Consider the following 24,546-nt stretch of genomic DNA (forward strand, 5'->3'; position numbering starts at 1 on the left):
TGTTGTTGTTGTTGTTGTTGTTGTTGTTGTTGTTGTTGTTGTTGTTGTTGGAGTAGTAGTAGGAGGAGAAGGAGTATAAATTGTTCTCCATATTCTTCTCACTTCACCCTGCATTCATTCATATGTCTTTCCAGGTTTTGCTGATATGTCCTTTTCACCATTTATATTTCACCATTTAGCACACTAGTATTCCACTAATTCATAGAGCATAATTTATTCAACCATTACCCAATTTATGAGTATCCATTAAGTTTCCATTATTTGCCACATGAAAAGACTGTTAGAAGACTTCTGGGTCACCTGAACAACAAGGTGGAGGCTTAGTTATTTTCTCTCATCCTCACAAAAAGTTACTTTAAATATTTTTTGTAAACATAGGTCCTTTTCCCTTTCTTTGATCTCTTTGGGATGTAGACCTAGTATTTCTGGGTCAGAGGGTATGCATAGTTTTATAGCTTTTGGGGCAAAGTTCCAAATTGTTCTCCAGAATGGTTGGATCAGTTCACAACTCTACCAACAGTGTATAGGTGTCCTGTTTTTTTCCCTCCCCTTCAGCGTTAGTCATTTTCCTTTTCTGTCCGGTTTGCTAATTTGGTAAGTGTGACGTGGTATTGACCCTAAGGGGTTGGGTTTTTTTTTTTTTAATGTGACTAATGATAGTTTTAACCATTTATCAATTGAGGAATGACTCATTTTTATAAACTTGGCTCTTGGGTTCAGGGCCTTAAGATATTTTCATGGTGGTCTGAGGAAAATGGTGGTTGTGGTTTGACGCACCTAGTACTTGTTGCCTCCTCTTTTTGAGAATGCTTTTTTTGCTTGATTTAGCTAGGGTGGTTTGCACTATAAATTTTATATAGTCAATACACATTTATTGGGATGTAAGGGGTATTTAAAGAGGACTAGCACCTCTGATGTGAGGGCTTGCCAAGCACTTTTCAAAGCTGCTCATCCCTTTGGTGTTTGCCTTTCACCTTCTTCTCATCTGTGGCTCCAAGAAGCTATAGCATGAGCAGTAGCCACACCCTGGTAAACCATCTTGGCAGACAGGCTAAACCAGATTGAGAGTAGCCAATAGACCTCAGATGCATCAGTGAATTAGGGAGATGTCCATCCCAAGCATATGAAAACTTCCTTTCGCAGAATGGTTGGATGAAAGCAGTTTGTTCCAATAATCATTAAGGTTACTAAAGCAGACACTGTGAAGCTCTTAAGGCTTGTTCAGACATTGAAGACACCAAGGTCTTCTTGTGATGATCTGCTGCATCCCAGGCAATCCTTAGTCATCTTGATTTTTGTCTTTCCACTGTACTTTGATGGCTCTGGAAGAGCAAGTAAGGCTGATGAACTTTTACAACTCTGGCTCACTTAAATCCAATTTACCAACAAGTTCATGGGATGGCAGCACCTTATGGTGTCATTTTAGATCTCTTCAGAAGGAAGAACAAACAACAAACATTTATTAATGCTCATTTACATGCCCTGCAATAGTGATAAATACTAGGAATACAAAAAGAGGCACAAAAGATTCCCTGCCACCAAGCTTAGAGTCTAATGGTTAAATCAGTATTTAAGCAGCATAGATAATCACATACAAAGTGTAAAGGAGATTCTTCTTCATCCTCTTACATCTCTTCCAACTCTCAGATAGGCCAATAAGAGGTAGCTGGAGCAGGTCTGTTTTCTTCTCAGCCATTAATCCTAAAGTAAAAGGATTGGTTTTGAATTTGTATTCACAGTGTCTTGACAGACTGTGTTGTTCATAATAAGCATTTAATAAATATATTTTAAGGGGGCAGCTGGGTGGCTCAGTGGATTAAGTCAGGTCTAAAGATAGGAGGCCCTAGGTTCAAATCTGGCCTCAGACACTTCCTAGCTGTGATCCTGGGCAAGTCATTTAACCTTCATTGCCTAGTGCTTACCACTCTTTTGCTTTGGAACCCATACACAGTATTGTTTCTAAGGCAGAAGGTAAGGGCCTTTAAAAACAAACAAACAGGGGGCAGCTGGGTAGCTCAGTGGATTGAGAGCCAGGCCTAGAGATGGGAGGTCCTAGGTTCAAATCTGGACTCAGACACTTCCCAGCTGTGTGATCATGGGCAAGTCACTTGACCCCCATTGCCTACCCTTACCACTCTTCTGCCTTGGAGCCAATACACAGTATTGACTCCAAGACAGAAGGTAAGGGTTTAAAAAAATAAAATACAATTAAAAATAAAAAATAAAAACAAACATACATACATACATACATACATACATACATACATATATACATAAATTTTAAGTAAAGGAAGTAGGGAGTGCAAAGAGATAGGAGTTTGTTATTAAGTACTGTCCCTTCCTTGATACTCTTTTCCCTGGATTTTCTCAATATTGTTTTGTGGTTCTTTTTCTACCAGTTTGACCAATCCTTTTGCTTTTTGAAGACTCATAATCCATGCCTTATCGCCATTGCATGAGTAGGCCCTTTCTACTTTTTCTTTATTTTACATATATCCTTTATTTCTTTATCTTTAATCATTTGTTCCCTTAGTAAAATCCAAGCACTTGGAAGGAAAATACTGTCTTATTAAATAGATATTTAATAAAAGCTTATTAATTGGTCCTCTTCACTTAACTATGGGATCGTTGTGATCATAGAATTCAGTCCTAGCTAGCTTCTGTGTTTGTGTTCCAAGACCAAACTTATACCTTTCACCTGATCAGCTTTATCTCAAGAGGGTAAGTGGTGATAAGTGACCAGATGTATAGTTTCATGAAGTTTGCACTAGACTCGTGGGTGGGGCATCTACAGATATCTAATGGTGGGTTTTTTGGGGGGATTTGTTTGTTTTTCAGGTAAATTCTTCCTTGATCCTATCTATCTGCCCCATCTTCCAGATCTCTTGGGCTTAAGGCTTTGATATAGTTCCCTACTAAGATCAAAGCAAGATATGCCTTCTGTCCTAATGTCTTATGTTCCACAGTTAATCTCACTTCCTTATCAAAACTACCTTACCCCTAAGCCAACTCTGTTTCTTTTTAATATTCACTTGCTACTAACTTATCAATTACTCATAGGCTTAATTTTTCTAAAAAGTTGAATTTCAGGATGATCTTATTAACTAACCCAAATGTACGTATAAGGGAGATGTATTTTGAAGCAGTTTTTTGGAGCTTCTTGTTAACTCTAGGCACCCTCTCTGACAATAAGTAAAAAGCAAGAATTTTCTATATTACTATCTGATCTATATTCTGTATCACTAGATCACAAGCATCATACCACAAACCTATCCTGCTCTCCCTCTACTATTTTGGGGGCTCTATAGCTCAATAAAAGTATTCAAACCATTCGGTCTGTGATCATGTTCCATTTAAGCACATCTTCCCATCTTTTGCTCCTCTTCTTCCTTTTCTTCTCCATCTAAGAAATTCTTTCTGCTTTATTCATCATAATTTTCTCTCTTCTGAAGCATGTGTGTTTGACAGTAGGTCTAGACTTCTTCTGAGTTAATGATTTTGGACATGCATTTTTTTTTTTTAAATTTTAAACCCTTACCTTCCGTCTTGGAATCATACTGTGTATTGGTTCCAAGGCAGAAGAGTGGTAAGGGCTAGGCAATGGGGGTCAAGTGACTTGCCCGTGGTCACACAGCTAGGAAGTGTCTGAAGCCAGATTTGAACCCAGGACCTCCCATCTCTGGGCTTGGCTCTCAATGCACTGAGCCACCTAGCTGCCCCCTTGGACATGTGTCTTGATCCAATTCAGGTAACAAGTTGATCACAGTTTACAGATTACATTCATTTACTATTTGGTAATTTAAGATGTTCATTTTTTTCCCCACTATTAAACTATTAACTAGTCATATCCTAAAGGAATTTAATACTTATTTTGTATGTTTTTAGGTGTGGAATATCAAACAAATGATTAAATTAACCCAGGAACACATAGAGGCCCTATTGGACAAATTTGGAGGAGAACATAATCCACCATCAATCTATCTGGAGGTAAGATATTGAATATCAGATATTTTAGAAAGTCTCGCCTCCTCACCTCCCTCTCTCCCTCCACTGTAAAAGCATTTTCATGACTCTTTTATATATAGTAATTTGACTCATTCTATTTTTCTTTTTCCTTCCTCCCAATGCATTCCTTTTTCTAAAGCCTTAATTTTATTTGTTTTGATAACATCCCATCATATTTAACTCACAACCTTGCCTGCAGTCTATGTATACTCCTTCTAATTGCTCTAATGATAAAAGTTCTTCTGAGTTAAAAGAATCATTTCTCCATGTAGGAATGTACATAGTTTAATCTGCTTATATGCTTCTTTTGAGTGTTGTATTTGAGAGTCATATTTCCTATTCAGCTCTGGCTTTCATCAGGAATGTTTGAACGCTCTCTATTTCATTAATTTTTTTTTTAATCTGAAGGATTATGCCTAGTTTTGATGGGTGGGTGATTCTTGGTTGAAGTCCTACCTCCTTTGCCCTCTGGAATAACATATTCTTGGCCCTCTCATCCTTTCATGTTGGAGCTGCCAAATCTTGTATTATTCTGACTGAAGTTCTATGATATTTGAATTGTTCCTTTTTTGGCTTTTTGCAATATTTTCTCCTTGACCTGAGAGTTCTGCAATTTGGCCATAATATTCCTTCGAGTTATATTTTGCGGACATCTTTCAGGAGGTGATCAGTGATTCTTTCAATTGCTATTTTGCCCACTGGATCTAGAATATCAGAGTAGTTTTCCTTGATGATTTCTTAAAAAATAATGAAATGTCTAAGTTCTATTTTAGATCATGGTTTTCTGTTAACCCAATAATTCTTAGATTCTCTCTCCTAGATTTATTTTCCATGTCAGTTTTTTTGAATGAGATATTTCACATTTTCTTTTATTTTTTCATTCTTTTGATTTTGATTTTTTCTTGATGTCTTATGGAGTCATTCACTTCCCATCTCCCAATTCTGATTTTAAGACATGATTTTTCTTGAGTGAGCTTTTGTATGTCCTTTTCCATTTGGTCAATTCTGCTTTGTAAAGAATTCTTTTTCTCAGTGAATTTGTGTACCTCTTTCCATGTGGCCAATTCTACTATTCAAAACGTTCTTCTCTTCATTGGATTTTTGTGCCTCTTTTACTGATTGGTCTATTCTGTTTTTTATGGTATTAATTTCTTCATTACTTTTTGTACCAGCTTTACCAAGCTATTGAGTCTTTTTTTTTTATGACTTTTCTATATCATTCTCATTTCTTTTCCTAATGTTTCTCCAACCTCTCTTGTTTGATTTTTGACATCCTTTTGTTTTTTTTAACTCTTTCATGAATTCTTTTTGGGCTTGAGAGCAATTCCTATTTTTCTTGGAGACTTTGGATACAGCACTATTGACTTTGTTGTCTTCTTTTGAATTTGTTTTGGTCTTCCTTGTCACCAAAATAACTTCCTGTGCTGCTTCTTTTTGTTTGTTTGTTCATTTTCCAGTCTTATTCTTTTCTTCTAATTTAATTTTTAAAACTGCTTAAGTTAGGTTCTGTAACTGAAGTGAAGACAGCACTGTTCCAAGCTTCACATTCTTTATTGCAGTTGCCTTCAGAGCTGGCTCTGGTAATCTTATCTTTCAGTTCTTCAATGTGGTATGATATAAGGAGAGGCATAGTTAATACTCTTTAGACCTATGTGTAATGAGGAAAAGGGGGGGGTTTGGTTGAATATATTAAAAGGTTGGTTGCCAGGGGATTGAACAATTATCAATCCCCAATTAAGAATAACCTCAAGTTAAAATGACATTTGTGGAAGTTTATTTAGTGGAAGTAGAGAGATGAGAAGAGGGTAGAATAAGAGATTTGTATTTAAATCTGGGCTTTACTCCCACAGAGCTCCAGAGGTCCAGCCAGAGCCTAAAAGTCAGTTAACAAGGGTTTTAGGCACAAGGTCTTCTCCCAATCAAGGGAGCCTCCCGGAGGCTAGTACCTCCTGGGAGGTTAAAGGAGTCAGCCTTCTTCACTTACCACGTGTAGTTCTAAGAGAGAGATTTAAGAGCAGTCTCTCCAAGGTCTCAGGGTCCCAGATCCCAGCAATGAATAAGAAGACCCCGCCCAGCTGACTGAGGTCTCTTTTTAAAAGGGCCTCTTTTGTGTCACTTCCTGTGGCCTCTCTTAGTTTGCATGTCCAATCACAACAGACGCTTTTATTAGGAATGTCCATGAAGCAGTCAGTAAATTCTGATTTGTTACTCTTACACACGTGGGTTACAGACCACCCAAAATGGAGCTGTTTTCATGTTTGGTGATTAAATCTAAAGATGGGCAGTGTAGATTTAATCTAATTATCACATACACTTGGGCTGGAGGTAACCATAAGCCTGCTTTTCCACCTTAGAACTATGACTAGGCACTAGTATATGCTGATGCTCCTCCTCCTCACCTTGAGAGTGCACCCAAGGACTGCTTCCTAGATCTTCATTTAGATAGTGCATCAAGAGTCTTATACCCAGAACAAGCAAAGAGATTCCAGTAATATTTTTCTAAGCAGTTGGTCTGGCCCCCCCATAACCCCTTACCATAATCCCTCTGTGACTGGGAGCTCAATAAGCCTTTGCTGCTGCTTCAACTGTACCAGGGCCCATTGCCATGAAGGAGATTGGCCTAGCCTGCTACATAGCTAATCCAGACTAAACATCCTCAGTTCTTATGTTTGTTAGCATGTTGAGTCTTTGTCATGCCCTTCTTAGTATGTAAAACCCAGATATGAGGGTAATAGTTTGGGTGAATTTATGGCAGAAATCACTTCTCTTATTCTGAACATTATGCCCTTATGCTTCCTCTTCTCTCAGTGTAGCCTATGATTTTTTTTTTTAAAAACCCTTACCTTCCATTTTGGAGTCAATACTGTATATTGGCTCCAAGGCAGAAGAGCGGTAAGGGTAGGCAATGGGGGTCAAGTGACTTGCCCAGGGTCACACAGCTGGAAAGTGTCTGAGGTCAGATTTGAACCCAGGACTTCCCGTCTCTAGGCCTGGCTCTCAATCCACTGAGCTACCCAGCTGCCCCTCAGCCTATGATTTTATTAGCTCTTTTGGCTGCCATATCATGTTGTTGACTTACACTGGTGTGGCTGTCTACTAAAAGGACTTTTTGACAATCAGGATTACTTTAGTGACTGAGAAAATGTTTTGGCATAGGTAACTTTTTCTTCATAAAGATATGTTTATAAAGTATTGTATCATCATAAAGATGATACAATAAGGAACCCTAAGTAAGAGTTTTCTAGAGTATCTACCACTCTAAGCCACTCAGAAAGAATAGGTAGAGATTAGCAAATGATTAGGAACTTGAGAATCACTGATTATAGAGGATCAAATGCTTCATATGAAAATTGTGTAGTGGAACATAATCAGTTGTGTAAAAATGATATGCAAAAAATAAACTATTTATTGTAAATAAAAAGATAAAAAAAGATTTCTAAATCTAAGGGATTCTAACTCCACCCAAATAAAACTCCCTGGTTCTGCAAGAAACTGCTTCTCCTGTGTCCACAGATTACACTGATCCTTCCCAATCTGATTAACCCAAATTTTTACTATTCTAAATAAACTAACACTATTATCCTTATAATTCTTACCTTCTCCTCCAAATTATAACAATAAAAAAGGCTAGCTGGCTGAGTCTCAGCAAGAGCCAAGTTGGGACGCTGAGCTTTAAGAGACTTAGAGTCCAAACCAGAGCCAGGGTTTTCTTTGGTCTTCTCAGAGTTAAAACAATCTATAAAACAGTAATACATAGTCACTAGTGTTTCCCAAGTTGGAAAAAGAAAACACTAAGCTCCTTCAGGTCTTCTCCTCCTTCTACATCAGATAGTAAGAGAGAAAAGATATCACCTCCTCCAAGCCCTCAGAGAGAGACTCTGTGAATGACTGCCAACTGCCAGGGAGCAACTGCCCCACCCTCAGAGAGTAACTGTCACAAAAAAAAACCATTAGACTTGAAACTTTCACTCTGTCTCAGCTCTGTTTGAAACTGCAATTCTTTCTCAAGTCACCTTCTCTACTTCTTACCTCTAAATTTCTTATTTTTTAATATCTCATAAATATATAATATAAATATAAATGTATTTTATAAATATATATTTATGTTATAAATATAAATAATAAATAATTCAAATATATAAATATAATATATGAGCATATATTATAATATAATATTATAAATAAATCTCTTATTTTCTAATATCCTTATAATTTCCCCCTTTGAGCATATGAAGAGATTAAAAAAAAACTCTCCCATATGCTCGCTATTCTATGTAATTCTAAAGCTATACCTAACTTTATTATTATTATATTCCCCCCCAAAGAAGTCTTAATTTTATGCTTATCTTATCCTATTCTTATTACTACACCTTATCTATGCTAACCTACACTAGGGATATAAATAAAATAAAATGTCAATGAAAACAAATAATCAATGAAAACATACTTGCACATATACAAGTACAAAACATAGAATTACAGAAATCCAGAATGCAAAATACAAAATGCAAACTTTTGAAAAATTTTTGAAACAATAAAATAACAGTTACAAAAACCAATTTAACTTATGTTTTACAAAAAACTAAAGTCTATCTAAAATAAGAAATATGCAAAACTCATGAAAACTGCATTTTACAAATCCTATTTGAACAATTGAAATGAAACTCTTTACTATGCTAAGACCTTATTATCCTATCACTAATACAGAAAACCAAAACTAACTACATTAAAACTCAAAATCAATTTACTATATAATAAAATAAAAACTTTGTAACAATTTAACTATATATACATCTATATAAATATATAGACCTGTACAATTTCTATACTTATGTATATGTTATGTATAAACTATATTATAGACTACGTATATAGTATTTATAAACTAATAACATGTTGCAAGAGGAAAATAAAATTCTTCCTTAAGATAGTCTAAGAAAATCTTAAAGATTTTCTTTAGAAAGATATATATGTTCTCCTGATGTTATCTTCTGGGAACACATAAAGTCTTCCTGTGAGATAAGATCTTATTAATTTAATGTGTACAATTATTATTATCTTCCCAAAGTGGTTTATCTGTATTTCTTTATTTCACCTGGTTGTGATGTTGCAAAGTTTGTGAGAAATGTATCCTATATGCGTATGTTATTTTGTAGTGAATACTTATCAACTCCCCAGTTACCTCCTCTGCTACTGTCTTTTGTCTTCATGTTGTTATCGTGTAGTGTTTGTTTGCAACTATAGTGAAAGTGTGTAATGTTAGAATGGCACAAAAGTCTTGCAGTTCATGCCCATTATCAGTCTGTGTTCCTCTTCTTGTGTTGATTTTTTTCTGCAGTGTCTTTGTTACAGTGCAATCCTTCTTTCCGCTGTCATCTTCTATGTGTCTTCTGTGTTGTCTTCTCCTTTGTCGTGATCTTGATCTCTGTTTTTATTTTATTCTTCTTCTTCTTGAATATTTCTTCTTCTGAGGTCTTTTTGACCGCAGCTATGTTGTCTAATGTAATCTCTTCTGCTATTGTTACTTTTTTCACATGTGAGCAATGCAGCCACAATTCTTTCTCTTAATACACGAACAGCTGAAGGTGTTGTCAAAATAATGTGGAAAGGCCCTACCCATAATGGTTGTGTTGCACTCGTTCTATTACCATTTTTTATATAAGCTGAATCCCCAGGTTTTATCATATAGAGTGCATAATCTAACGGACCCCCTCGAGTTAAAATTCCCATTTCCTATAATTCTCTAACCCTGTTTTGTAATTCTGTGATGTATTTAGCAAGCTCAAGATCTCCTCCAAGCATAGATACATAAGCTGTCTTAAAACGGTTTGCCTGCAGTGGTGAATGTCCAAATAACATTTCATATGGTGAGATATGCACATCTCCTCTTGGTCTAGTGCACAAATAGAACAGCACTAGAGGCAAAATTTCTGGCCTCTTCAAATGCATAATTTCCCAACCATACTTTTGATTTCTCTGTTTAGTCTCTCCACCTGACCAGAACTTTGTGGGTGATATGGGTCATGAAATTTTGGAATGATACCCAGATTCTCATAAACTTGTTTTAGAACCAAATCTGTAAAATGGCTCCCTTTGTCAGAATCTACTCTCAGTGGTATACCAAATCTTGAAATGATCTCTTTCAACAAGATTTTGGCTACAAAGCTTGATGTGTTTTTGCTAGATGGAAAAGCTTCTGGCCATCTAGTTAGTTGGTCCACTATCTCTAGACAAAATTTAAATTGTCCCGGTTTGGGCATGTTGATATAATCTATTTGCAAATGCTCAGGTGGTATGTGAACTAGTGGACAACCACCAAAAGCCTTTTGCTTAAATATGCTTTGATTGAATTGTGCTCACACAGAGCAAGCTGAGCAGATCTTATTTGCCACAGTGCTAATTCCAGGAGCTATCCAAGTTCTTTTGACAGTATCAATTAATGCTTGTGTCCCAAAATGACCCTTTTTGTGTATGCTTGACAAATGTAAGAGTAAAATGCTTTTGGAAGAATTGGTTTTCCTATTGATGCTATCCAAATCCCATTTTCTTTTCTAGCTCCCAAATTTTGCTTCTACTTCTGAACCTCTTTGTCATTATATGCTTTTTCTAAATCTGTGGTATCTATAACAGAGAGATTCATAATGCAAGCTGGCGCATTTTGCGCCACATGTCATGCAGCCATATCTGCCTTACGATTTCCTCTGACAACTAAGTCTTTTCCTAAAGACTGCCCTTTGCAATAAATACTGCCAACTTCTTTGGTAGTTGGAGAGATGACGGTAATTCTTGAATTATTTCTGCATGAGCAATTCTTTTCCCACTAGATGTTAAAAATCCTCTCTGAAGCCAGAGAGAACTGAAAGCATGGCAAATTCCAAATGCATATTTGGAATCAGTGAAAATATTTGCATGTTTGTCTTTTGCAAACTTGTGTGCATTTTTTTAGAGCAATTAATTCTGCTTCCTGAGCATTTAGGTTCCTAGGTAGTGAAGCAAACCATAGGGTCTCAAATTCACTTACTACCGCAGCGCCTCTATTCTGCATATATGATGATCCATCTGTGAATAAGATCAGGTCAGAGTTGTCAAGAGGTGTGTCTGACAGATCTTCTCAAGGTCTTTCTATTAATTGCACTACAGTTTCACAATTGTGTAATCGTTCCCCCTGTGTTGGTATACCGGTTAATAATGTAGCTGGATTTAAGGTGTTGCATCTCTTTAGCATTATATGTTCATTCCCCAAAAGCATTGTGTCATTTTAGCCAGGTGTTGATCTGAAAGTGCCTGTGTTCTGAACTTTCACAATAGTGCCTCGACTTCACCATGTGAACAATACACAGTCAATGGGCAGCCTAACACTAAATCTGCAGATATGGTAACAAGCAATGCAGTGCTGCTACGCCTCTTAAGTATAGAGCTAATCCTGCAGCTATGGAATCTAGTTGAACAGAATAATATGCAATAGGACGTTGGTTTTGTCCTAAGTTCTGTGTCAACACTCCTGAAGCTATTCCCTTTCCTTCATGGACATAGAGCAAGAACAATTTTGAATAATTAGGGATACCAAGAATAGGGGCTGATAATATTGCTTCCTTTAACTTTGCAATTGCTTGCAAATGGTCTGGTTTTACCTTCAATGGGTCTTTTTCAGTGTCTTTTGTTAAAAGCAGTCAGTGTTTTCATGAGTTCACCATAATTGGGTATCCATTGTCTGCAAAAACCTGTGGTTCCTCTATACTCAAAGGGCTATAAAAGAATGCCTGCCCTTTGATCCAGTAATACCATTGTTGGGTTTGTACCCCAAAGAGATCATAGATAAACAGACTTGTACAAAAATATTTATAGCTGCGCTTTTTGTGGTGACAAAAAACTGGAAAAGGAGGGTATGTCCTTCAATTAGGGAATGGCTGAACAAATTGTGGTATATGCTGGTGATGGAATACTATTGTGCTCAAAGGAATAATAAACTGGAGGAATTCCATGTGAACTGGAAAGACCTCCAGGAATTGATGCAGAGCAAAAGGATCAGAGCCCGAAGAACATTGTACACATAGACCAGTATACTGTGGTAAAATAGAATGTAATGGACTTCTGTACTAGGAGCAATGCAATGATCCAGGACAATTCTGGGGGACTTATGGAAAAGAACGCTACCCACATTCAGAGGAAGAACTGTAGGAGTGGAAACACAGAAGAAAAGTAGCTGCTTGAACACATGGGTTGAGGCAGACATGAGTGGGGATTTTGATTCAAAACTACCACACCAATGCAATGATCAGCTATTTCAAATAGGTCTTGATCAATGACACATGTTAAAACCAGAGGAAATGCGCATTGGCCAGGGGTGGGGGGAGGGTGAGGGGTGAAGGGGAAAGTAGGAGCATGAATCATGTAACCATATTGACTTTACTAAAAAATGAATATTAATAAATGTTTAAAAAAATTAAAAGAAAAAAACCCTGTGGTTCCTAAGATGGCTAAGTTGCAGTTTGGTCTTAGGGGCACTCACCTCTTGTATGTCTGCTACTTTCTTTTGGGAAATGCTTCTGGACCCCTCAGACAGCACAAACCCTAAATATTCTATGTGAGGAATTTAATCCCTGGCTTTTTGGTCATCCTTCTCCTTCTGGTCTGATTTTTTTTTTTTTTAGATCCTCTTTCACCTTTGCTTAGGTCAGTTTTGGCTTTTAAGACATTATTTTCTTGTTTTAGTTCATGTATTTCCTTTTCCCAATTGTCTTCAGCCTCTGTTGATTGTTTTTTGAGTTCTTGAATTATTTGAATTTTGTGTTCTTCCAAAGCCTGTGTCCATTTCACTGGAGTATCTATGTTTTTGCTTGGTGTTCCCTGGTCTTCCTCTGATCCATTTGCTCTTTATTCAATTTCTGGATAGAAGCTGTCAATTATGGTTTCTTTTTTCTTTTTCTGTTGTTTACTCATATTTTTTCCTTCTTTCTCCCCTGTAATTGGCTGTAATCTTGGTGCTCTGATCATTTTTTTTAAACTGTGTGTTTGGGCTATTCAGTCCTGGGAGGGCTTCTTCTCTGCTCTGTTGACTAATTAGGTTAGTAGAACCTGAGGCCAGATTTTCCCCAGCTGGTGGTAAAAGCTAAAGAAGTGAATTGGGCTACTTTCACTGTAGTCTGTGGGGGAGGGGTGTTGGATCTTCCCTGCCCTCTGAAGACTTCTTGTCTGCTGTATTGATAGGATTAAGCCCAAGAAGTGGTTTATCTATGGAGCTCAAAGTGTCCTGAGATCAAAACCTTGAGAGAAGGGGGAAGGGAGCAGGGCAAAATGGAGGGTATGTTCACCCTCTTTGGGTTTCTCCCCCAGCAGACTCCATGCGTTCCATGATCAGAGCCTTGAGTTTGGCACACCTGTACCAGTGAGGCACTCCCTCAGACTAGCACCTCTGCTCACCCAAAGATTCCAGGATCTACTGCAGACTCAGCACATTAGGTGGAGGAGGGGGCCTAGGATCTTCCTCCTTTCTTTCCCCTCCCACCAGACAGTTCCAAGAATTCAGGCTTTTTTTTTTCTCTTCCCCCCCCCCCCCCGCCCCCATATCTTTTAAGTTGGGTTCAGCTAGGGGATCCCCCAGCTCTGTTCTATTGTCAGATTTGGTTTTCTGTTTCTTCGGAACCCTTTGTCCTTGATTGGTGGTGAAGAGTTTACAGAGGTCTGGAGCCTCACTGCTTCTTTGCTGCCATCTTCCCAGAATTCTATTCTATGTGAGAAAGACACCATTGAAATTTAGCTTTGATATTTTGTGTCCTCTCTTGTAGAGCTCACACAAAAGATATTTACTATCACGCAAACACACTTTTGCAGATGGTGATGCTAGAAGTAGGTCATCTACAAAGTGAATGAGTTTACTGTCCTTGAACTGGATATTTTTCAAATCTTTGTTTTAAGATTTGGAAAAACAGTAAAGGACTTTCACAGAATCTCTGTGGCAAACAGGACCAGAAATATTGATTTCCCTACCACATGAATGCAAATATCTTCTGTGAATCTTTGTATATTGGTACTGAGAAAAAAAAAAGCAGAACATAAATCAACCACAGTAAAATATTTTACTTGACTTGGGATAGATGAAATGATGGTAGCAGGACTTGGTACAACTTGGTAAGATTAAATCTTGAACGAATCAATAGACTATTCATCCTTCAGCATCTAGGTTGGGTTTCTTAACAGGTAAAATAGGGGTGTTATATTCAGAGATGCATGATATTATTTCTTTTTTTATTATTTTTTTTATTTTTTAAGCCCTTACCTTCCATCTTGAAGTCAATATTGTATATTGGCTCCAAGGTAGAAGAGAAGGCAATGGGTGTCAAATGACTTGCCCAGGGTCACATAGCTGGGAAGTGTCTGAGGCCAGATTTGAACCCAGGACCTCCCATCTCTAGGCCTGACTTTCAATCCACTGAGCTACCTAGCTGCCCCAATATTGTTATTTCTTGCTGCAATAACGAGTTTATTGTTGGAGTGATCCCATCAATGGCCTTTTTACTAAGTGGTTATTGTGGGATGCATGGTGGTAGACCTCCTTTAGTAAGTTAACAGGGGTTGCTGATTCTAATAAACCTACATCTGTAGAATCTGTAGCCCATAAGCCTTCTGGAATATCATTTAATATCTGATAGATGTTATTTCCTCCCCCCTCTGACTATTGTATCCAGGAATAATACAGGGAAAAGGTTTAGGGATTCTTCTGGAGTTTCAAAGAAATATCTCCACTTGGTGTATATACTATCGTTGCTCTCAATTTACAAAGAACATCCCTACCCACTAGATTCATTGGGGAATTTGGCATTAAGAGGAAAGAGCCATAGTCTAAAGTTCAGAAACCAACAGGAGTGGTAATCAGGAGACCTATGTTCACATTTCAGATCTTCACTAGCCAGTTGTGTAACCATCCTAAACAGAGTACCTCACTTTCTCTGCATCTCAGTTTCTTTGTCTGTAAAATGATCACACTGTACTATGCCATCTCGATGGACCCTTCCATTTCTAAAATTCCATTGTTGAACTTAAGAGAACTGGGGAGAGGATAAGTTTCTATAGCTCTAAATGAGAAAACATTTCCAGAGTATGGGAGAAATAAGTATAGCTCTTTGGAGAATTTAGAGAAAAGGGTAGGTTTTTAAATGTTAGTTTCAGTAGAACTGAAACATTTTAAGATCCTTAATCCTATCATATGGGGCACAAATTTTTAACAACCTAATAATATAAAGGAATGAATAAGGTTGTTATCCCATATGTTTCGGAAGTCATACCCATAACAAAGATCCATCCACATCTGAAATGGAAACATTAGCCCTGGACTCAGTCTTGGCCTTTTCCATTACTTAGTGATTAATTATGTAATTAATTATCAGCAAATACTATAATTAATAAACTGGTTGCAGAACCAGCATGAGTCTTATGTGTCATAATTTTATAGATGAGGAAATCAGTTTCTAGAGAAGCTCAGTGATTTGCCTGAGGTCATGTAGCTAATACTTGGCAGAACTATCAAATTATATTGCCCTGCTGTCAGACTGTAATCCCAACCATAGTTTTTACAATTATTGCTATCCTGTTCACAGTAGTCTCAAAGGGTCCAACAAGAAAGTAAATAGTTCTTAAATTGTTCCTACTTTTTCTTATTGATACCACTTATGATTGACACTTTTGTTTTTCCTTCCCATTTATTTCTGAGTATCGTATCTTTTACCACCCAGTAAACTTTCTCATGTAACAAAGATTTTAAAAGGAGAGAAACTAATTCCTGATGTTAGTTAACACTATAAATGGTCTTTTAAAAATTTTCAGTGTATATACTCTCCCTTTAACCCAGCAAGATTCTGTTTTTTGACTTGTTGAGAAAAAAGTTGCAAAATTAAAAAAACAAAAACAAAAAACTAAATGCAAACTTCACATAGGGATCCTTGAAGTAGAACATTACACAAACAAGGCAGGTTTTGAAAATCAAAAAATACTTTGAGGTTTATTTAATAATTGACAAATAGCTATTTCATTTTTTTTTTTTGTATAAAGGGCAAGAAAGGAAAAAATCTAGACCTAGGACTGAATCAGTATAGGAAACTCAATATTCGAAAAATTTATACTAATTTATATCTACAATTCATTTGTCATTTATAATATTAAAATCTTATACATAGGGGCTTAATAAATGTTCAGCATGAATTAAATAGTTACTCAGGGCACTGAAAAGTTAGATGACTTGTCCCTGGTCACAGGATTAGTCTGTATGACAGATTGACTTGAACCCTACCCTTTTTTTTCACGGTCAGCTCTCTATTCACTACATTATGGTGCCATTCCTCATAAAAACATAAAAAATTTTCAGAATTTTATGGAAAATAAATAATCTTAAAAGGAATTTTATCTAGTATTTGATGATACTCTTTTCTATACCTTCTTACTCTCTCTCCATCCATTTTCCTCCCTTTACCTTTGACTGCTCTAATCCTTCCCTCTTTATTTCTTACCTTTCCTTCCTTTCTAGTTCTTTCTCTCTTTTTTTTAACCCTTACTTTCTATCTTAGAATCATTACTGCTTATTGATTCCAAGACAGAAGAACAGTAAGGGCTAGGCAATAGCGTTGTGACTTCCCTAGGGTTACGCGGTTGGAAATGTCTGAGGCCAGATTTAAGCTCATGACCTCCTATCTCTAGACCTGGCTTTCAAACTTTTGAGCCATTTAACTACCTCATCTTTAAGTTCTTTCTACTTTTGTTCCTTCTCTCCAATATTAATTTCCCTTATTTCTTTTTTCTTTCCCTTTTCTCCATTTTTCTTTCTTTCTCCTTCAAGGTACCATCTTCTCCCTCTCCTTTTCTTTCCTCGCCCTTCTTCCTTACTCTTTTTCTCCTCTCTTCTTTCTCTTCTTTGTCCCTCCCTCACTCTCCTCCAGCTCTCTGTACCCAGTTTCTTTTATCAGCTCCCTCCTTATTACCATCCTTCTACTACTTCACTCATCCTGCTACCCTATTTCCCTTACTGGGAAGAGCTTCATTTTCTACAAGGAGTTGGGTAAGGTGCAGAGCTCTACCAGGATATACTGAAGAAGGATGAAATCAATCAGCTTTGAAGATGTTATATTTTGTTGAATGGAGTGCCAGAATAGGTTAAAATAGGTTAAATTCCTCAAATGAGATAGCATTTGTCGGATGAAAACTTAAAACCATTTTTATAACCTTTCTAAAATGTAGTATGGAGTTGCAATAGAACAGTTTATTCTATGCCCATTAGTGAATGAGATCCTATTGCTGATTGATGTGAAAATATCATATAAATGGTGACCCTAGCTTCTCATTCAGATGTGCCACTGAAATCAATGTGGCTTAAGATCATAACCAGCCTAAAACTGGATTTAAGAAGATCCACTGATTAAAATGTGCTTCTCAATACCTTCTCTATTACCTGGCTTACAATGACCCACAGCACTTCACCAGTTGAACATAAGAACAACACAGGACACAGATTTTGCTTCTATAAAGGATAAAAGAGCAGGGAGAAATATTTACTGACTTTCATATACTTAAAAATGTTTGTTTTTCTGCCATGGCCAACTAATTGTTATCCATGATCAAAGTGCAGTCTTGTTTTTATCCTAGAAGAGAATGTTAAAGTACTTAAAAAGAGAGAAGAAAAATGTTCTGAAGATCCTGGGGCTATTTCTGATCTGTAGCATAACAGGAGGAAGATGTGGCTAAGATGAAAAGGAAAGGACCATTTAATATTTATAGCTATAAAATAGACATGTGCCCTTACTAAAGAAAAGGGAACTGTCCTCTCCAGTTTTGCTAAAAGAACTGCTAATTTTTCAAGAAAGGACATGGATCCACTAGTATTGTTAGATTACAACAAGTAAAGATCAGAGAAAGATCAGAAGAGGGAGGAAGAAATAAAGGAAAGAATAAAAGAAAGAATCAGGATTTATTAAGCATGTTACAATTGTTATTTTATGTTATCCTGACAACAACCCTGGGAGGTTGGTGCTTTGATTATATCCATTTTACAGGTGAGGAAATTTAGGCAGAAAGAGTGTAAGTGACTTGTTTAGGATCATATGCTTATAAGTGTCTTAGATCTTCTAGATTCCAGGCACAGCATGCTATCCACTTAGGCACCTATTTTTTGGTTGAATAAATTGGAAGACCACTACCAAATTTTCAGGATTGACAAGAACAAAAATTATATTATCAGAAGAATCCTCAAAATTGCTAAAGTTTACATGCAAACTTAATGTCTCTTATGTGCTGCCATGTTAAAACAAGGGTTCCACAATAGAGGGAAGTCTGAACAGCTGGTTAAGAAGGTAGTTTCTGAAGTAGGGACTATTTCTGGACCATGATTTAAAGTCAAGACATCATAAATTCTTGGTGGTGGGAGTGTTTATTTATCCTTCGTTTTTTAAAGAGATCCAGTGATATTACAGGGTGATGTCTTAACTTGTGCATGAATTGGACTTAAGTTAGGCAGAGTTGCACAAAGTTGTCAGACTTACTCTCTTGTCATTGAAGTCCAGTGATAAGACAAAAGTCAGGACAATTGTGGTGATGGCCTGAGATATAGTGAATAGTCTAGGCATCTTCAGTGTCAGACCAAACTCTAAGCACTTCTGAGTGCCTGTTTTAGCTGCCTTAATGTTCATTGAGCAAATTGTTTTCATCTACCCATTCATGTTTAGGGTAGTCATTCTCCTAACTCACGAATGGTTTTGAGACCTGTCAATTACCTTCTTGGTATTATAGATGGAGGGGACAGAATGCATATCACAAAGGGTGCTAAGAATGTATTTTTCTGAAATCTTGCAAATATCAACCAAAGATCCTTAAATTGAAAAGGAAGGGAAAGGGGGAAAACTGTATATACACATACATATGTATTCACCAACTCATTATGGGAGAGAGGCAGCACAATGAAGAGAGATGAATAACAATGAAAAATCCTAGCAAATCCCAGGAGATGAAATTGAAAACAGACATGTTATCAAATATATATATACATATCCATGTATACAAAGATTCACAAAGCATGGGTAACAAGTAAAGTAAAGTAGAAATGTTTACATAAGAAGGCAACTTTGTCTTCATGAATATTTCTAAGACTTGGTAGGATGGAATCCATCCCAGAATTATGGTTCTGGAAGCATATACTGCGTTCAAAATAACAGGATAGTTTAAAATGATGGGATAAAGGGAGTAACTCTGTAGATTAGTAATCAGATAATAAGGATTTGTTGTGTACCTACTATGTGCCAGACACTGTGTGTAATAATAACAGATGATATTGAGAGGTTTAAAGTTTAGAGAGCATTTCCTAGACATGCTTGCATAGTTCTATGAGATACTACAGGTAGTATCCCTATTTTACAGATAAGGAAATAGAGGCTCAGACAGGTTGTTATTTATCCATGGCAACTCAGCTAGTAAATGTCAGAGATGAGATTTAAACCCAGGTCCCTAGTTAACTTAAAAGTCAAACATTCTTTCCATTACACTGCCCTGCCTGTTAAAATGTATAATCATGTTAAGAAGATATTTAGAAATCAAAGAGAAATTGGTGGATAGCACTCAGCTAATCAGGGTGAATGGGATGATGAGAAGTCCTATCGGAGAAGGCAAAGTTGTTGGAATCCTGTTTTCCTTCTCACAGCTCTGCCAAGGACAAAGGAGAAAGAATATTAGATCAGAGAGCACAGAACAAAAATAACTAATAAGGAATTGAAACCTAAGATGAATGAAAAAGATAATAAGAATAGACTTAGCTTGATTTATCATTAAGTCTAGACAAACTGCATCCCAACTTACATCCCCAAATTCCCAAATTAACAGAGAATGACCATTTAGTCATTAATGTAAAGTGCCATATTAAATGGAAACATAATATGATTGCCCAAGGTATTTGCCATTATTGTAGACAATCTCTAATGAGTTCACGTTGAAAAGGGTTTCCCTGTAGATAGTCTTCTTCAACCTTTTGTTTGGAGATGACACCATGATATTTCTGTCAAACTCTAGAACATTGCAGAGGGTCCTGAATGAAATTTGTAAACACTTAAAAGAATTTGACTTAATCACCAACATAGGAAAAACCAAATGAATTAATACTTTAAATATAAACTATGACATTTGGATGGATATCCTATATAGAGCTCAGACATTGTTAGTTATATTTTGAAAAGTTAGTGGAAGTAGATTATAATTTGGGCCCAACATTAAACAGGATGAGGTAAGCAGGCTAAATAGTTTTAGAGAAATTGTGAAGTTTCTTTAATGACCTCACATTTCTCCCTGGGGAAAAAGAAGCCCTGTCTTTTTGTTATCAAAATTCAGCCAGTATGTTGTATTGGTTTAAGTCATGGAACACAACAATTTCCAAACAGCAAAAAAAGAGTATCACTTAAAGGATAATGAAGTGATGCATGGTGAGTGTGAACAGTATGTAACAGATAATAAAGGGCTATTAGGAAGCACTGATTAAGTACTTAAAATGTGCCAGACACTGCTCCAGTGTTATGTATGGGAGGAAAAAACAAACAAACAAACAAAGCAAAACAACCCCTGCCCTTCAGGAACTTTTAAAAAACTAGAGCTAAGTGTACACATAAACCTAAATTTCATATAACTACATGTGTATGCAAGCTCATGCACACCCACTCCTACATACATACACACACACACACAGACACATTGTAATTTAAAAGTACTTTGGGGTAGAGACTAGGATCTGGGGGATTGGAAATTGTCTCAATTGTCTTTATGTCCATTGTTCCAAAACTTGAGTTGAACTGTGATAAAACCTAGAACTTTAAGGGATAGAGGAGAAAAAGAAGTCTGTGCCAGATATGGGGGCTGGCTTGTGCAAAGGCAGAGATAAAGAAATGTAATGTTAATTACAGTGAATAAATTCAAACTTGGATTTGGCTGGAATTTAGAATGCATACAAGGCAATAAAATGTAATCAATAGAGGTTAGCTGAAGCCAGATTACAAAGACTGAGTATTTTATCTTAGAGACATTAGAGAATCTGTTTTTTGAACAGCTGAGGGACATGGTCAGATCCATGTTTTAGGATTATCACTTTAGCAGCTCTGTGGACGATGAATTGCAGAAGAAATTACTGGAAACATTGAAAGAGATGTTGTATATGTAGACTCAAGAAGACTTATAACTGTTTGGAAATGAGGTTATGAGGAAGAGTGAAGAGTTGAGTCTGACTCTTGAGATTGCAAACCTTGGTAACTATGAAGAAGAAATGGAGTAATGGATATCATCAAAGAAATGTATAATCAAAAAAGGTGGAATTGTCATGTGGTGATAATGAAGAATAATCGGTAAACAGCTGTTATATTCCAATAAAATTCTAATGCTGTTTAGAGAAAGAAAGGCCACTACCATATTGAGTTGGATAGTTCTGTTGAAATTAAAGGAAATCATGGGTAAGATAGGCTGGGCAGGCCTAGATGGGTTATAACTAGGATTTTTGGAGAGATTGTCCATGTTAATAAATTCATTTGAGAACATGCCAGGTCATGCTAGGCTTTTTGTTTTTCCCCATATTTGGTGGTGGTGGGGGGAACAGGAAAATAGTCCCAGTCTTCAAGGAATTTATCGACACAGATAAATTAAAAGTAACATAGTGGTGAGATCTATGGTTTAAGAATATCATTTTGGCAAGTCCTCCCAGCTGGTATATGTAGTATAGATTGGAGAGGGGAGAGACTGAAATTACGGAAATTACGGTAATAATCTAAGATGATGGTAACAAGGAAGTTCCAGACTAGGGGAAAGAGTGAAAGTGTCTATTAGAATGCACACATGTTTTGGAAATAGAATCAACAATATGGCAACTGATTAGTTATAGAAAGGGATGGAGAATGAGGAGTTGAGTAAGACTTGAAGGTTATAAACCTAATTGATTAAAAGGATGGTATTGTCCACAGCATAAAAAGGGAAGTTCAGAAGAAGGGAGTTTGAGGGGATAGGGAAGGAAGATGTGTATGCTGAGGGTTTCTTAGACATAGTTAATGTGTATTCGATATCTGGATGGAAATGTGTGACAGTTGGCAATAAAGATGATAGTTGAACCCAAGAAAATTAAGAGGTTTTTCAGGATTAATGTAGATTCTATAACCAAAAGATTATTGATCTAAAGTAAAAAATATATCATGAATCTGTTTTCTAATTTCTTGTATTCTGAGGATAATCTGACATTTTTTGATCTAATTACTAAACTAATCTTCAACCTAATTTCGGTAAATGTGCTGTGATCAGAACCTTTAAACTTAAGACCTCTTTTGTATGACCAGTACAGATTCCAGATTAAATATTTAATTCTACCTTTTTTTTTGTAGGCCTATGAAGAATATACCAGCAAGCTAGATGCACTTCAACAACGTGAACAACAATTATTAGAGTCCATGGGGAATGGAACTGATTTTTCTGTTTCTAGCTCAGCTTCAACAGACACAGTTACATCATCTTCCTCTTCTAGCCTTTCAGTGGCACCTTCATCTCTTGCAGTTTTTCAGAATCCCACAGATGTGTCAAGAAGCAACCCTAAGTCACCGCAGAAACCAATTGTTAGAGTCTTCCTTCCCAACAAACAAAGGACTGTGGTAAGTAAACTTTGTATATCTTCATCTTCCCTACTCTATCTACTTTGTATTTTTTAGAAAGAGCAAGTGTAGAAACTACAATATATTAATTGTATTAGTCAAAATATAGACTGCATATTTTCCCCAAACCTATCTTGTATAAAACTTAAATGCAGCCTTATAATCAGTGTTATATTTCAGTGCATACCTGTTTTTTTTTTCATTTAAAAAATAACTTATTAAGTTTGGATATGATCTACATTTGAACCAATATGATAACTTGCAAAAAAGGTTGTGCTGGTTAGTGATAATATGAATATAATTCATTGGTGCTGAAATGCAACATTTTTTAAAACATGAGTAGCAATTTGTGTTGTCATCTTCAGTGTCATCTCTAAGGATCTGATAATTAGTGACCTAATTGTAGTAAAAGTGATATGATCGAGAGTCAGGCCTAGAGACAGGAGGTCCTAGGTTCAAACCCGGCCTCAGCCACTATCCCAGCTGTGTGACCCTGGGCAAGTCACTTGACCCCCATTGTCCACCCTTACCAATCTTCCACCTATGAGACAATACACCGAAGTACAAGGGTTAAAAAAAAAAAAAGTGATATGATCAAAACCTTATATTTGATACTCTCTTTTTACAATTTAGTTTAAAGCCATTTCCCCAAAGCATTATTAGTTTAGTTTGGAAAGTTTTTTTTATTATATCAATGGGTCAATGTGGATACAAACATGGCTTCTTATCCCATGTGATTTTTTTTTATTTTTATTTTAAACCCTTAACTTTTGTGTATTGACTTATAGGTGGAAGATTGGTAAGGGTAGGCAATGGGGGTCAAGTGACTTGCCCAGGGTCACACAGCTGGGAAGTGTCTGAGGCTGGATTTGAACCTAGGACCTCCTGTCTCTAGGCCTGGCTCTCAATCCACTGAGCTACCCAGCTGCCCCCTCCCATGTGATTTTTGCTCATAGCTTCCCATAACTCTTTTGTAAAAACAACCATTCAGAATCTATAAAAATGGAAAACATTGAATAACTTGTGATTCCATAAATATTGGTATGTCATAATCACCTCTACCATCAATATAGAATTTTATGACTTAAAATAAGAATTTTATTTTTGCTGTGGCCAAAAATTTGATATGGTAATGAGTCTCTCAGCTCAAGATAGTCTATTCCTCAAACCATCATTTAAATTTTTGTTTCAATTCCCTGTGAAATATACCTTTTTATCAGAATGTCTAGATAGCAACAAAATGGAAGTACCTGATTTCTCTTTAACTTTCTTCATTCATAATGGATATGATATTGGGTAGTGAAATAGCCAGAAAGGATAAGGATAAAAGATAAAAAGATAAGGAAAAGAATTAAGAGACTTGGATTTTCCTAATAGTACTATCTTGAGCTGAGAGACTCATCACCATATCAAATTTTTGGCCACAGCAAAAATAAAATTCTTATTTTAAGTCATAAAATTCTATATTGATGGTAGAGGTGATTATGGCACACCAATATTTATGGAATCACAAGTCATTGACAAAGTTGACAGAAAAGGAAATGACAAATACTGGAGGGGCTATGGGAAAAGCAGGTACTTTCATGGACTTTCAATAGAGTTGTGAACTGATCCAGCTGTTCCAGAAAACAATTTATAACTGTGCCCCCAAAACTTTAAACTACACATGCCTTTTAACCCAAACAATACTGTTAATAGGTCCATACTCCAAAGAGATCAAAAGAAGAAAAAAAGGACTCAGATATACAAAAATGTTTATAATAACTCTTTTTGTGGTGGCAAAGAATTGGAAACTAAGTGAGTGCCCATGTATAAGTGGAATGGCTGAACAAGTTATAGTATATGAAGATGGTGGAATACTCAGCTGCTGCAGGAAATGATGAAAAAGAATTTCCGGAAAACC

At 36.5% G+C, this 24,546-nt stretch overlaps 1 protein-coding gene across 6 annotated transcripts in view; it reads left to right on the forward strand.

Annotated features, from left to right (window-relative positions):
- BRAF (B-Raf proto-oncogene, serine/threonine kinase) overlaps positions 1 to 24,546 on the forward strand; it is a 164,654-nt gene that overhangs the window by 64,733 nt on the left and 75,375 nt on the right. For 5 of the 6 annotated variants that reach the window (XM_044678547.1, XM_044678545.1, XM_044678546.1 and 2 more), the window contains exons 2-3: positions 3,886 to 3,987; positions 22,380 to 22,643. In XM_044678547.1, coding sequence (XP_044534482.1) covers positions 3,886 to 3,987; positions 22,380 to 22,643 — 366 coding nt within the window. The remainder of the gene's footprint in view (positions 1 to 3,885; positions 3,988 to 22,379; positions 22,644 to 24,546) is intronic. The other variant, XM_044678550.1, reaches the window with a different exon arrangement.

Source organism: Gracilinanus agilis, chromosome 5, assembly GCF_016433145.1.
Source record: "Gracilinanus agilis isolate LMUSP501 chromosome 5, AgileGrace, whole genome shotgun sequence".
Taxonomy (NCBI): Eukaryota; Metazoa; Chordata; class Mammalia; order Didelphimorphia; family Didelphidae; genus Gracilinanus; species Gracilinanus agilis.